The 16,473-nt window shown below is 43.4% G+C and overlaps 2 protein-coding genes across 2 annotated transcripts; both read left to right on the top strand.

The window, feature by feature from the left end:
• Nucleotides 1-2,039: 2,039 nt before the first annotated feature.
• LOC310799934 (transmembrane protein 222-like) lies at nt 2,040-12,246 on the top strand. Its single transcript, XM_083662542.1, has 6 exons — nt 2,040-2,158; nt 2,339-2,423; nt 4,495-4,526; nt 5,970-6,066; nt 7,328-7,458; nt 11,849-12,246. Exons 1-6 carry the CDS (start codon nt 2,043-2,045, stop codon nt 11,934-11,936), a joined length of 549 nt encoding a protein of 182 aa, XP_083518668.1. The 5' UTR covers nt 2,040-2,042; the 3' UTR covers nt 11,937-12,246.
• Nucleotides 12,247-13,277: 1,031 nt separating this feature from the next.
• LOC310800069 (trophoblast glycoprotein-like) lies at nt 13,278-15,325 on the top strand (the record flags this gene model as incomplete). The annotated part of the gene is made up of 2 exons (XM_083662655.1): nt 13,278-13,537; nt 14,308-15,325. The coding sequence occupies 2 exons, from the start codon at nt 13,278-13,280 to the stop codon at nt 15,323-15,325; spliced, it is 1,278 nt and encodes a 425-aa protein (XP_083518781.1).
• Between the last annotated feature and the right edge of the window lie 1,148 nt (nt 15,326-16,473).

The following is a 16,473-nucleotide window of genomic DNA, read 5'->3' as shown; positions in this document are numbered from 1 at the left end:
GTTCACGCTATTCCAACGAGTTCCCCTCCCTCTGAACAGGCGCCCTTAACGTTAGAGGAGGCACCACATCAGCAACTAGGATATTGCATGTTTTTGGTGAAGGGGGTTCCTATATGAAGGAAAACCCCCGGGAGGCACGGGGAGAACATGTAAACTCCACACAGAAAGGCCCTTTTGACGACATCCGGACGGGCACGCATTCCTTCAGCGTTCACAGCGATCCAGGTGGGTATCGAACCCAGGACCTTCGAGCTGTGAGGCGACGGCGCTTACCACTGCACCACCGTACCCCCCGATTAGACACTGTTAATTTGAAAAATTTATGTCTTTCTTTATTTCCAAAACATTTGGAAAAGCCCAGAAATCATAGATTTACCGCAATGTTTCCTCTCAATGTGGAAATTTTGGCTCATACCGATAACCGATATTAACATTGCAGATCGGGCCGGTGCCGATATGCTAAAAAATGACTAACATCTGCCGATACCGATATTATTTACCGATATATCGCGCATCCCTAGTTTTGATGATAAAGCACATGGCTGACTGAGCCTGTCTAGCACGGGTGCAACATAGGGGTGAAACGTTTAGAAGGTTCCAAGAGCCAAAAGAGGCCATGATCTATAGATATAGCTGCTGGATAAATATTTGCTAAAATAGTGTTTCTGTTGTGTTGATTTAAACAAATGTCCTTCAAAATAAACAACCATTTATACAGTGAAATTATCATATATCTCCGTGCCTAAAAATATACACAAGTTCTAACACCTGGTATGTAAACAACACTGTCCCCCGTGGTGGCGGGGGCCGCGGCCTTTCTGGTGTGTGGAAAATAATGGACTAGTGCCAAGTGTTTGACATCTGTGCACCCCCCCCCCCCCCCCCCCCCCCATGGCCCAGTTCAGAATGGTTTAGCCCAGCCTGGCCTCTCTTTTCTGCAAGAGAAGCAACTCTGTCACATCATCAGGGACAGAAAACCATACAGCCACAAGAAAGGGTTACAAATAAGTACAACTGCCACCAGAAAAGATGAAATTGTTGTCCATGCTAGGTTAATTAGGTCAGAGACTATAAAGCTATCTGTGGCTAATGGGCCTCAGCTAAGGCTTCTTTCTCATCAGTATGAGGTCCCAGCAGCAGGTTCACCACCACCTGAAGAAACAAGCTGCAGCAGCAACAGATGGAGAACAGCTCATTATGAAAACCCAAGAGATCAGAGATGAAATGTTGTGTCTCGCAGTAACATTTTCATATTAATAATAAGCCACACCTGTCCTGCTCATGCATTAACTCATCCTCAAACTTTTTATGTAGGCACACAGTAATAAAAAAATTTTTTAATTCTGCCCTCATGTAGGCCTATAGCCTAAAGAGCATCGTAATTGCCCTAATTACCTAATGATGTAATGTTACTTGAGCAATGATGTCATCAGTGATGATGTCATCCTTCCTGGCTGAGCAGACTGGGTGGGTGATGTCATAGTTGTTGCTGTGATGTTATACATGCCAAAGTATAAATAAGCAATTGTTCAGTCTATCTCTCTGCCCACTAGCTCCACTGTCCCTACTCTCTCTCTCCGCTTCTATGTTCAACTGCCACGACATACTTAACCTGCTGCCTCACTTCTGCCCCAGCCCTGTCATGAACGGGCAGTGTTCTAAGCAGACTGGATTGCATATGCAGCATGATAGAAAGCTCATCCATAAGAGACTTGAGACTTGACTTGGACTTGTGACTAAACTTGAGACGTGACTTGGACTAAAGCTAAAAGACTTGAGACTTGACTTGGACTCTAGCTCAAAGACTTGAGCCTTGACTTGGACTTGCAAAAAATCTCTGTCAGTGCCCGGCCACGACCCATTGCCATAATTTTTATTATAATTATTATAGCCTAATTATAATTATTATTGTTGTTGTTGTTGTTACTGTTACTATTATTATTATTATTATTACATCATCGTCATCATACGCGTTTCCTGTTCCGGTTTGACGCTGTACGTCCCTACGTCACGGGCTGTCAAAACAGTGTCCACACACAGTGATGGCGGAGGCAGACGACATCGACATAATGATGAACTACGGGCGATTTGAGAAAAACGACAGGAAAAACAGCCGCTACCCCTACTGCATTGTGTGGACACCTATTCCACTATTATCGTAAGTAGCTTTTGTTTCTGGTGGCAGCTTGCTTGCTAGCGAAATGTGTAGATTTAGCCGTAGCTGGAATGCTGGATAATACATTTTAGCCTCTCTTGCAAAGTAGACACTGCCTGTCTGGCGCATCTCATTCACTCAGCGAAACCATCGGAATTAGTTTTATTTTATTTTATTTTACAGGTGGCTGCTGCCCTTCGTTGGTCATATGGGTATATGCACCTCTTCTGGAGTCATACGGGATTTTGCAGGATCATACTTTGTCTCGGTGAGTGTTGTTTTTTGCAGGAGAATGCAGCTAGCTAGCCTGTGTAGGTACAGCTAGCTAGCATGTGTAGGTACAGCTAAGCTAGCCTGTGTAGGTACTGTAGGAGGGTCCAGTGTGATTGAAACCAGATAACAGAAGCTAACATCAGCCATGCAGGTACAGAGTCAGACTAGAGCTGCTGCATTTAGAATGATCATCATGGGGCATGGGTTGTGAACTCCAGCTCTTGCAACCTGCATTAACTTATTCGACTCTGTGTTTAATCTTTATCTTTATTGTTTATTTGAGCAGGGACAGTACACAATAAATATATTGCACCAGAAATAGCTAAAAGCTCATTTGCATCTGTAGTCCCTGGGCGCACAGAGTCCTGTGCGCACACAGTACATATCAAATACAGAAATAAAAGAAAATCCTAAATGTCTAACAGTCAAGATACATAATAAAATCAATGAAACTTACTATTAGCAAGGTAATACACATACAATGCGCACAACAGTGAAATAGAACACATAGAGGTAGATAGCAATCCATTAAAAATCTCAGTAGCAAATGAGGTGATGGTAAAAAATAAATAATGTCAGAACACAGAAAGAAATGAAAGGTAAAGTCCCACTGATTGTCACACACCTGAGTGTGTGAAATTTGTTCTCTGCATTTGACCCATCCCCTGGGGGAGCGGTGAGCGGCAGCGTGCGCCGCGCTCGGGAATCATATGGTGATCTAACCCCCCAATTCCAACGCTTTGATGCTGAGTGCCAAGCAGGCAGGCAAATGGGTCCCATTTTTATAGTCTTTGGTATGACTCGGCCGGGGATCGAACTCAATGACCTCCCAGTCTCAGGGCGGACACTCAAACCACAAGGCCACTGAGCTGGTATAGGATATGAGACCACACTAATGACTATAGGTGGCCACAAGACTGACCCTCTCTCAGCCACTTCTTAACACATTGAGTGCCAAGGACGTCTGTGGACGTCCTAAAAAAAAGTAACGAGGAGTGCCAAGGACGTCTGTGGACGTCCTAAAATCATAATTCATATTATTCCATAATTCTGCTGTTTAAGGTCGTACCTAGCCAGTGAGCATGAATCCCTTCAAGGGATCACACGGCGCCACCTTAAACATCGTCACAGGAGCTGCTCCACCCACCTCAGATCCTTTACTTTGTACAGGAGACAGCGGAGAAAGCCGTGATCAAAGTGGAAACCGATGCATGCTTTCTGCCAGAGCCGTATATATTGCTCTGTCTACAGCGGAGAGTGGGCTCGGCTGCATCCGCGCTCACAACTGAGCTCTTATGCTTCTATCTATCTCCACACGATTTCCTAGAAAGCCAGCATCCGAAGCCGAACGGCCAAGCCTTTTCGTTCAGTCGCGTTTGCCAGCGCGCATCATTTCCTTGATGGGCGCTGGGATCTGTCCGGGGCAAAAACGGAGTCGAGAAAACAAACTCTGTGCGTGTGGGAGGAGCCCGCAGCTCAGGGGGGGAGAGGGGGGGGGGGGGGGGGGGGGGGGGGAGGGGTGTGTGGCACACAGGCTGCACAGAAACCACACCACACGCCACCACATCAGAAAACACCAGCCAGAGTCAGTGAATGTGCTCGAAATTAGAGTGCAAAAGGTATTCATAAAAGGGACTATATCTTGGAAAGTTAAAAAAAAACGACAGAAAACCCTTGAAAGTGCACTTTTTTGAGAGGCTGTCATTTCATAATGGAACTGTCTAGAAACAAAATTTCTTCTTTGGAAGAAGCAGGAGTGTTCACTGTTTCATTAAAGTCCAGCCCCGTTAATATAGCCATAATAGAAAAAATTCTATAGCTGTTTTCAACTGAATGGAAGTGAATCTGGCACAGGCTCCAGACAATTTTACTGAAGCGCTGTGGCACTCAATGTGTTAACAGAGGATTTAAAACCTTCATTTACCTTCAATTAATCCTTCATCTGTTTCTTTTGTCCTTTCAATGTGCCAGTGTTAAACCACGCAGGCAAAACATATTCCACAACACATTGAAAACATAAATTCACTACTATACCTTGTTAAATGTTTTCCAATTTTATTTTTCAGGAGGACAACATGGGCTTTGGTAGACCGACAAAGTAAGTTGAATAATAATAATAATAATAATAGTGTTTCAAGAGGTGGGTCAAACCAGATCACACTTTTCGCCATTTTTGCCTGATCTGCTGATGGGTGCTTCTTCCGGTGTGATCCTCCCATCCTTGTTGCTGACAGCTTGACACCCGTCTGGGCGAACGGAGCAAATCACTAATCAGGTCCAGCTTGGCAAAAATCTCGTCGATAAATATCCCTTTAAGACCGCAGTGCATTCATGGGTAATCGCCTGCTGTGGCTAATATTAGCCGCTAGTTAGTTATGTTACATGGCAGTAAAACGCTAGCCTAGGTAAACCCAGCCCCCACGTGACCTGCTCTCTCAGTTCCCAGTCACTAGGTGACTGTAAGCAGGGTGAGCCTGAGAGCAGGTCACTGGGGGCTGGGTTTACCCAGGCTAGTAAAACGCCACTAAATGACAAAATTGATAGAACTTTTAACCATTTCGAGTAACACTGTTTCCATACGGATCACCAGCGTTAGTTTGTTGTTTATATCGTGGCTATATTCATAACGTTTTCGTTTTATATCTCGGATGCGTTATTTCGAATCCCACATAGGTTACGCCAAACCCCACATAGGTTACGCCTCGAATCCCACATAAGTTACGCTAAAACGCACATAGGTTACGCCTCGAATCCCACATAGGTTACGCTAAAACCACCACCGCAAAGCGTGTGGGTTTCAGGACGAAACAGTCTCGAGCCACTATCGTCATCTTTAGAGCACAATATTCCTGGAATGCAAGTTTAACTAAACAGTTACATGTCCTCTGCATTCTACATAAAATTAAGATATTACGGGTTGTTTTATTTTGTATGTTAAATACTTATTGGCCAAGTTATGTTCAATTCAGCCAGGGTACAAGTGACTGAGTGTAGTGTAGGCGGCCATCTTTTCAAATCAAGTAGAATACCATTTAGGAAATGGCAAGCTGCAACAATAAGTAGGGATGGGGCCGATCCGATCCAATATCGGTATCGGGTGCCGATATGGCACTAATTCACGGATCGGATCGGAATTGGATTTTTTTTTTTTTTGGTTGCAATTCCAGCACACAGCTGGCCATAATTTGTGTAATAATGTATAATAGTATCCTTCTTTGCCTTGTATATTTTCTTAATTTTGTCTGCTTTTTGCAAGGTATATTTAAAAAAAAAAACTTTAATTGGCCAAATCTTTGCCTATACTGTATATTCAAGAAAAATATTGGTATCGGCATAATATCGGTATCGGCAGATATCCAAATTCAGGTATCGGAATCGGATCGGAAGTGAAAAAAGTGGATCGGTGCATCCCTAACAATAAGTCACGTTAAACCGGACCTTGTACGCACAATTCTTTTTTACAGTGGGGCATTCAAAAATAAGGTGGATATATAATACAATGAAATATTGTTAAAATATGATGAAATATTCTTTTGCACAGGTATTGGAAACTTGATGTGGACAAAGTCTGTGGCAATGATCCTGCAACATGGGACAAGGCAGTCCATGATGCATCTGAGGAATACAAATGTAGGCCGGTATGCTGACCATAATATATATCTGATATACAGACAAGACAACAATGGGCTCTATCTTCCCAAAGGCGCTAATTTAGCGCCGTGTGCAATGCAAATTGGGGGCGGACACAAGCGCATGCCTGTGATAATTGTACTGGGCATTGGCTGCCACAAGCCAAAGCAGCCGTTTCAGCGCTAAAATGTGGTGATAGATGGCATTATGCTATCGTCAGCAGCGCGCAATTACGTTGCGCTAAGAGCTTTGAAAAGGACCTCTTACGCGCAAACACCTCACTGTGCTGGGTGCGCTGCACGTAGATTACGGCTGCGCTCCCAGCGCAGAGAGGTATTTGCGCAGTGGAAAGTGGAGTTCCTTTTGGATGTGTCATTACGCACAGCCTTGCCACGCCAAGACATCAGATTATGCTGCTAAAATTGGGTATTAGCAGATAATTCAGTGAGGCAATCAACTATAACTCACTGAGAAACTTTTATCACATCGCAAAGAGGGAAATGAGTTGAGAAAACTTGTTGGACAATGGACATAGGCTAGGCTATAACCCGAAGGGTCGTTGGCACCACAGACGATCTGTCAATAAGCTCCCTCTGTCCTCGCACGAGTGAGTACACTTTATTACGCATGGAGAGAATTACAGCATATTGCATGCCTCGCGCAAACAACCATTGCAAGACGGGAATCTGATTGGTTTTGATTGACGTAATGCCCAGCCTTGCCTGGTCACGCCTGTGAATAATTCTGGTAGTTAAGACCGGCCCAAATCCCGTTTGCGCAGGCATTTTGGGGCGCAGATGATTTTGGCACGGCTCTAATTTGCGCTTGCAACACGCGCCGTGAACGTTTCCGCATCCCGGCCGAGAATTGCATCCCCAACATATTTCGGGGCTGACAATTATATCACTTTTAAACGGTTACATTTCTGTATAAATCATTACAAGTATGCTACTGTGAGGTGGGGATGCTTTTTTTTTTATGCTGGGCGGGGAAGCAAAACTCTGCAGAACACCTGGCGGACGGCGCAAGGCGGAGGGCTATCTCCCGTGCCATAAGGCACGCGCAAACAGGTGCGCAAACGCTATTAGGGGATAGCGCCTGTCGGAAGATAGAGCCCAGTCTCTTGTTGGCACATTATTTAGAAAAATGACTTCTAATTCTGTCTTGATCTTTACTTTTATATTGATCCATTTATATTTGCAAATGTGTGCAAGTGTAGGCCTACGCCGGTATTCATATATACTGAGTACTATTTCTTGTTTATTTTAGCACAACCTGTGCTGTGATAACTGCCATTCCCATGTCGCCATGGCGCTCAACCTTATGCGCTACGACAACAGCACGTCCTGGAACATGCTTCACCTCTGTCTGCTGTGTCTCATCCACGGAAAACACGTGAGGTAAGCATTGGACTTCCCGATACGATACGATTCCGATACACAAGGTCCCAAGTCGATACGATTTACGATACGATTCGATATCGATATTTTAGTTACAATACCAGTTTTGCTTTGATAATGGAAGAGATTCTCAAAGAACCAATGCTGTAAATTGTACAAGGAACCCTCTAACCTGGTGCATTATTAAAAAATATTAATATTTACATTAAGAATTGACCATAAAGCAAGCAGTTACATCATGTAATTCTTTTTTATTTAAACATGACCAACATAGTCATTCAACATCTTATCTTTCTTTACAGTCTTCTGTCTCTTTCTTTACAGTCTTCTGTGAGAAGCCAAACACATTTAGATTTCCACTATACAACAGAATCATTGAACAGCAGCATGTTGTAAACAGTGTTTCATAAAGTATAAATGCTTTGTAAATTAAATGAAATTAAATTAAATACAGCTCATGAACATTTCCAGTTCACAAACATTATAGTGCAAACAGATTTGAGGTCTGTACATCTGGTGGTGCATGCACAATGCACATGTAGCCTACAGTATTTATGTTTTTGTTTCAACTACAAACATGAATAAACGCCAACTTGAAACTGTTTTAACTACCACACACAGCTAGGGATGTCACAATATATCGTCCCACAATATATCGCGATATCAAAACGTGACAATATGTATCGTTGAGATGAAATCTCATATCGCGAGAAAAAGAAGCTGAACATGGTGGCACTGATCTGCATCTGATTGCATGCTCGCTCTCCTTTTCATTGCTTTGTTTGAACAGACGAGGGACGTTACAGACACGGAGGATGAAAATGGTGAAATTACTCAAATTAGCGTGGAGGATGCCCCCTCAATTTACAAATCGATCGCAAAAAATATTGTTAAAATATCGTATCGTTATCGTGAACCCAATATCGTGTATCGTATCGTATCGTATCGTGAACTGAGTGTATCGTGACACCCCTACACACAGCCTATAATATTATAGCCTATGTTTATAAAAAAAAAATGTGTGTGTGTGTTAGGGATGCACCGATATGAAAATTTTGGCCGATGCCGATAACCGATATTAACACGTTAACTGCCAGCGACGTATGCATACGTCAAAAAAAATCCAGCGCTTGACTGCCAGCGACGTATGGATACGTCAAAAAAATCGTTTTTTTTTTTTTGACGGTGGGGCGTTGATCAATCCCTTTTACGTCTCCTATACAATTATTGGAGGTATTGAATGTGTATAATCTATTTTACCGACCCACTAAGTGTTGACAGTGCTCCCCCAGACGAGCGAAATCAAAGAAAAAGGGAGCAAGCCATTCAAGGAAATGGCGAGGCGATTTTACAGTATTACATTCTCATGAAAATGGTTGGGGGAAAACGCTCTCGTTTTCGCGCTGATTGCTGGCGATGCGGGATTGCAAATTTACATAATACATTACAGGTGGAACACACTTTGAAACACGCAGCATAAATATGACCAGAATCGCAAAAGCTTCTCTCAACCAAAACTCCCAAGAAGCGAGCGAGTCCATGCCGACTTCCTCAAACAGCAGCCTGCAGACAGGCACAGGAGCAGCAAAAGCACTGAGACTGTGACGGCCGCTCCAGCCAAGAAGAGGGAGGAGTTGAAGCAACTCTGCCTCTCGCTCTCTCCCTCTCTCTCTCTCTCTCTCTCTCGCTCTCTCTCTCTCCCTCCCTCCCTCTCTCTCTCTCTCTCTCTCTCTCTCCCTCTCCCCCTCTCACTAGGATTAAACCTAGTGCGTCTCCCTCCCGAGAGGGAGGGAGAGAGAGAGAGAGGGAGGGAGAGCGAGAGGGAGGGAGAGAGAGAGAGAGAGAGAGAGAGAGGGAGGGAGAGCGAGGGGAAGGGAGAGAGAGAGAGAGAGAGAGAGAGCGAGAGGGGGAGGGAGAGAGAGAGAGAGAGAGAGCCAAAAATGAATGGTTAAAGTGACAGCTCTATCGAATTTCACAAAAAGCCGTTTATCTCTGAATATTTTTTCTAATGCTAAAACCATGCTGTATTCAACTGCTAATGCTTACATAACTACTAACTCTACAAACTAACTCTTTTAGACAGAGAAAGTACACATTCTATTAGTACTTTTGAGATATTGTATGTTCACAAACTCCAAGCAGAAAATAATCCTCGGCGCTTGTAAAATGAGCCACAATCCTCAAAAAACGGCTTGGCAGAAGCTACCTACAGCAAGAAAAAAACGGCTGGCAGTCAATGTGTTAACATTGCTGTTATGGCCGATAACCGATATTTACCGATGTCGATATGATCTGTATAAAACCACATTTTTATGATCATCACATTTTGTACATACTGAAAAACACATGTTAACACTGAATTTGAAAAAGTTATGCATTTCTTTATTTGCAAAGCCTTTGGAAAAGCCCATAAATCATAGATTTACTGCATTATTTCATATCAATGTGAAGAATTTGGCTGATAATGATAACCGATATTGACATTGCAACATCTGACCGATACCGATATGACCGATATGTTAAAAAATGACTAACATCGGCCGATACCGATATGATTGCCGATATATCGTGCATCCCTAGTGTGTGTGTGTAAAATATCGATACTGGGATTTATGTATGGATACTTGTTCCTTCACATGAATATCGATTCAATATCGATATATCGTTGTTTTTTTTAACCCAGCCCTACTTTCCGCTGAGTTTTCTTTCTTGTTGTGATAGTGGCACAAGGTGCGTGCCGTGGATCATATCTTTGTGTTGTTATCACAGGGTAGAATATGGATGCTAACAATCTTGGGGTCAAACAACACACACCCCCGAAGCCACTGATAAAGCATCTCCATCGCGAACCTTTATTGGACGTTGGTACTGAACATTGCAAGACATATGGCCGAGAGAAACCCCCTCATTATTCTCGGCTGACCCACATAGAGGGGGCGACAGTTTGTGCTGCCTCTGCATTACGCTCGCGGGGCACGGAGTCTTTAAACAGGGGAGAGTCGCCCAATTCATCACCGTTGGAGGTGACCTCTCCACCGGGGCTCCCTGTGCTGGGAGGCTATGAGGAGAACGGGGAGGGGAGGACATCAGGACACACAGGCTGGGGCTCGGCCGTGGGGGAGAGGAGAGGAGAGGGGAGCGCTGCACCTCTGGGAGCAGAAGATATATGACCGTGTGATGATAACTCAACAACACCCCTCACGTGTCCTTCTCTGTCCGAAAGTGTATAGGAGAATGTGTTTTTAATGCCCACATACACAAAGTCTCGCTTTTCATGATTTGCTCTGAAGCCGCGTTCACACCGACCTATTAAAGTTTTTCGCTGGCATCGAGTTTACGTACAAAGTCAATGCAAACGAGCGATTGAGCGTATATTCGCCCGGGGGTAAAATCGCTGGGCGTCCGAGCGACAGAGACAGAACGATAGGGAGAAAATTCGCTCGTCGCCCGAGATGAAACATCCCAACTCGAGCGAAATTACGCTGGCATCAGTCGCTCGCTGCTCAACGCTGATTGGCTGCCGTGTGAGAGTGAGTCAAGGATCACACTGGCTTGGAACAAACCGCTGGTTTATTGTGTGGCAACAAACCGCATTGACAGCTGATTGACAGGCTGACAGCTGACATGAAGTGAAGTCTGTACTACCGGTAGAGAGCTCGCGTTAGGAGCACGCTGATAGGCTTAGCTTGTAAACAACTACGGTGGCTCGTAGTGGACAAATATCATGACATTGCGTAACGTTATAGCCCCCAGATGTCTGTCAATTATTGTGCCTGTTGATGAGCGTTTTAAACACAGCGACAGAGGGTTGAATCGCGCGACAGAGAGAAAAATAAATATCTCGGTGTGAACACAGCTTGACACACATCAACTGCCAGTGTTGAGCAAGTTACTTTCAAAATGTAATATCCTACATATTACTAGTTACTTTCATTTGAAAGTAATACGTTACTTAACAATATTACTGTCCGTGTAGAGTAACTTGTTACTTATTACACTACTTTTGCATTACTTTCACCAAAATAACTGCAGTAGCAGAATGACATCGCCGCCCCAGAACCATCCCGAAAGACAATTTAAACCGTCTTGAAGTCAGTGTAAACAATCCAAAATTCTAAATGTTATCCTTTTCCTTTGTTATTGTCATCTATAGTGGTTATTTGCATAAAAACACACAGAATTTGATTAGGAAATGATTGTATCTTTGTGCTTTGATTAAAAAAAAGATCGAACTCAATTTGTAACTTGTGTTACTTGACAAAGTAACTGGTATAATATGACTGAAATCCTATTGGTAATAAGTTATATTACTCAGTTACTGCTAAAAGTAATATATTACATGTAATATATTACTTTTGTAATGAATCACCCCCCACTGTCTCTCCTTCAGCTGCGCGGCGTTCCTCAAGACCTGGCTGCCCTTCCTGATGCTGTCCGGTGCCCTCGTCACCTTCGTCCTCACGTTCAACCTGCAGTAACGCTGACGGACAGGAGGGGGCGCTATATCAGGATGACACATAGACTTTTCCTGTACTTTATATCGTTTCATTGGCTGTTGGACTGAATGATCTGTTTGGGACTCTCCTTTGTACAGAAATACACCAAATGAAGGACTTCACCGTCTCCAGTGAGCAGGAGGGTATTTCAGGGCAACGTCTGCTCGTGGATCATTTTTAAATCGATAATCGAGGGATAGTTTTACAGTTGAGATTTTCGGGATTCGTTTTCTTCACTGACTGAGCATTTAATTACACTGAGGCCATTTGCCCTTCAGCATTTGCTAAAACGGCTGGTTAGCATTCCTCATTGAAAGAAAGCGATCTTAAGAGAAAACGGATGCCTTTTCACACGAAATGTGATGTTTGGAGAGAGAGAAAAAAGACAAACTAAAAATGTAAATGTCAAAGGCATTCTTGAGCAAATGATGTCTTACTAAGTTCTGAATGTGATTCTCTTCCCTTCGTAAAGAGTGTATTATTTACTTTTCATTGAGTCTGGTGTGCGAATCCGTCTGTCAGCCAGATGGGTTCTGTGTTGTTTTACTTTTTTATTTATTTATTTATTATTACGTTATTTTTCTGACAAGGTGTCCAATGAATGAAAACATGATGTAAACAGTTATTCAATTATGCCATAATAGTACAACTTTCCTGATGCTGGATTACAACAGAAATGGATCAGCTTTTCAGAAGAGTAGCAACGCTGTTGAGTTTAGTCAGGTATTTGCCATGAACTGCAGTGATAAATGGACAGAAATGCAATGCTTTTGAAATGTTACACTGGGTTGTTACTTTAACTCTACTGAAATACAAACTGCAAGAAATACTACACTACAATATTATTTATGAACTTGTTTTTGACGTTATGTATTCCAAAAATAATATTTATTATTTTATAAAGCCGTCGTATCAATTTGCTTGTGTTTTTTTGTAACGTGATTCAAGTTTGGATGTATCCTGTGCAAAGCGTGTGACATGTGGTCACAGGCTGTGGACGCCCTGCTACTGTACCTTTAAGAGATCTATACATGCTTTTTTTTCTGCACAAGAGTCTGCATGATATGAACTAACCATCAATTTCCTGGAACCTTTCTTGCCAGAGTAGGGCAGATGAGGAGGAGGGACTCATGGAGGAGAAGCGCTCTTTACCACCTCTGTAAATATATGAGTTGGTGAGAACAACAGCTTTGATAATATTTAAATTTTTACTTCTTTCTTGACCTAGAATCAAGATTTTTGTTCCTGTCCTCATACATTTCTGGATTCTTATTATTTAACTCTTAAAACAAATCCTCCTTGTTATTGGGCTACAAAATAGAGATGTGTATTTTTGCCCTCCGCATGCTTTTGGGTGTATTGCTTTGTGCACCGTCCCAGTGCTCGGAGTGTCCTCTTGGCTGCGAGTGTTTCGCTGTGACGCGCACGGTGAAGTGTGTCTCTAAGGACCTGCGCGTGTTGCCACCTGCTATTCCAGGCTACGCCAGGACTGTCATTGTCACGGGGAATAACGTACGCCGGATCGGACCCGATTCATTTACAAAGATGGAGAACGTCACTAACCTCATCTTAAGCAATAATAGGTGAGGATATCATCATCGCTGTTTTTTTTTGTTGACCTCTTGAAAGTATATCTTGATTCTGATTTCAACAATATTGGGATAATTCACTTCCTTTGATGTGCGTCTAAATAAATCAATGTATTCCTGTGGATGTGGGTTACTTTCATCTGTTTCACCTGCATGTAATCACTCAATCAGTGGCGCTGGAAGTACTTTTAGGTAGGGGGTGCTGTAAGGAAGGGAGTCTCTGTGCTGCCCTCAAGGGCAGTGCCGAAGAAAATTTGACGTTTTTTGGACTTTTAGCCATATTTAGAGGAATATTTAATTTTAAATTAACATTAGGATTATACTGTTATATGTCATTATTCAGTATCTTCTCCTTTTCTCACTCACTTTGATGTAACCACCTGCTCTCCCTTTAGTCGTTTTACACTACAACAGACAGCAACACAGGCATAAACACTGAACTTATTATTATTATTATGGAAAACCAGATTATGATGAAAATCAAACACTTTTGAAGAGAGAGCGTATGAAATAAGATTAGAGCTGGGAAGCACAAACTGTTTTTTAATGCATTTTGTTGCCGTTACACAAGACAGCCAAATCCAACAATTTCGAAAATCCCATCTCTTGCCACCAGGGGGTGCTGCAGCACCCTCAGCACCCGCCTTCCAGCTCCCTTGCATGTAATCACTCAATTAGATGCATGAGTTATTTTTTATGCACCCAAATGTGAATATTAAACAATTCAAGGATCAAATTGACAGTGTGTAGCCCGTCTTTGGCAGGATTACAGAGGTGTCGTCCCACAGCTTCTCTGCCCTGGCCCACCTGCGCTTCCTGGACCTCAGCGGCAACCAGCTGGCGCTGATCCACCCGGAGGCTCTCAGCATCCCCGGCAGCCCCCTTCAGGAGCTCAACCTGAGCCGCTCGCTCTACAACGCCACCTCCCGGACGGACCTGAGCACCGCGCTGCGCTGGGGCGGCCTGCGGGGCCTCCTCCGCCTCGACCTCTCCGGGAACCGGCTGGCGCTCCTGCCCCCGGGCATGTTCTCCCATCTCCCCAATCTGCAGCAGCTCTTCCTGCCCAACAACTCTCTGGCGGAGATCCACAACGGCACGTTTTCCAGCATGGACCGTCTGGAGGTGCTGGACCTGACCCACAACGCGTTCAGGACGTTCAGAGCCGACGCGTTGGGAGAGCTGATGGGGGGTCCGGGGAACACGATGATGCGCATCCTTCTGGGCCACAACCCCTACACCTGCTCGTGTGAGATCCGTAGCTTCGTGGCCTGGCTGAACACCTCCAGGGCTCGGGTGGTGGCGGACGTGGAGACCGTGAGGTGCGCCACGCCGAGAGAGCTGAGTAACGCCGGGCTGCGAGGGCTCGGGGCGCAGGCCCTCGGGTGCGACGTTCCCGTCCAAGGAGGAGAGGTCACCGAGCTCACCCTACAGACGTCCTATGTCCTCCTGGGGCTGGTGCTCGGGTTCGTGGGCATGGTGTTCGTCTTTGTGCTCTACCTCAATCGCAAAGGTATGAAGAAGTGGATCATCGAGCTGAGAGACGCCTGTCGGGACGTGCTGGAGGGGTACCACTACCGCTACGAGATGGACTCGGACCCGCGGCTCGGCCACCTGCAAGGAGGAGACGGCGGCCGCGGTGGGGGGAGGATGCAACAAGGAAGTAGTTTCGGGGTCGCTCCCTCACCGCAGCCACGGCCCGACGACGCCTGTGTGGTTCCTATGCCCACCACAGACACCCAGCTCAAACAGGTGACGACTACCTCGCCCCCTGTGAACTTATGACCACTCTCTGAAGCGATACAGTACTCCGACTGATATGACAAGAGATGTGAATGTGGATGCTGTCATTAAAGATTTGCCGATTCTTGTTCGTTTGATGTGTTTGAGCTTCTAGGCTCCTTGTACATAACTGGAATAACTTATTAAGCTCATATAAGTGCCTTTTTGTTTCTGAGGCACTGCAGCATTGCAATCATCCTTATGTGGGTCTTTCTTTTGAGTGTTGATATCATGAGTCTATTCAACATAATTATCATTATTATTATTATTATTATTATTATTTTTATTATTATTATTATTATAAAGATACATAGACTACAATGAAACCTGATAATGTGAACTGCTTGCCTGGTGCATCGCCCTGCAACTTCAAAGAGTACTGAAAACTTTATATATATATATATATATATAAAAATATATATAAATATATATATATATATATTTTTTTTTTATAGGGGCTGGATACCATATATACCATACCATATATACCATATATATATATATATATATATATATATATATAGTTTTTTTTTTTTTTTTTTTTTTTATAGGGGCTGGATACCAGCTAGTGAACTGCTTTTTCTCTCTCTAGTTTTTGTCAATTATGATTCCCTACTCTTTGGTATTAAGCCTTTAAATGTCTACATACTTCAGAATAATGTTCACTTCATGGCATGGCTAGTGCATGTTGACCTCAAATAAATCCTGAGAGACCCAGTAGATTTTGGTATATATATAGCTCTTTCTTAGAGAGTGTATGGTTCAGTAACCTATAACTATGTACACAGAAAACAAATTAATTAACCTTCACTATGAAATGTATAATTTATAATGTAATCTGGAAAATGTCATATTAAAAGATTTAGATATTAATATTATGAAACATTTAAGATATTTATATGATCAATATTAAATTAAAAAAAAATTATTTCTTTTCCTACTGCTTCTATTTCATTCTGATTACAGTGAAACCAAAACTTATTACTAGGCTGCACAAACTCATATTTCTCAATGTTTTTTCCCCCATATTTCTCAATGTGCCTATTTCAAATGTGCAAAGTGTGGGTGATGAAGTGTTTTCCATAGAGGGGGAAAATAGGACAGAATGAAAAATGGTGGTTGGGAAAAAAACACCTGCTGGCTCTGCAGGT

Source organism: Poromitra crassiceps, assembly GCF_964638095.1.
Source record: "Poromitra crassiceps genome assembly, chromosome: 29".
In the NCBI taxonomy this organism is placed as follows: Eukaryota; Metazoa; Chordata; class Actinopteri; order Beryciformes; family Melamphaidae; genus Poromitra; species Poromitra crassiceps.
This window is presented reverse-complemented; position numbering and strand designations above follow the sequence as displayed.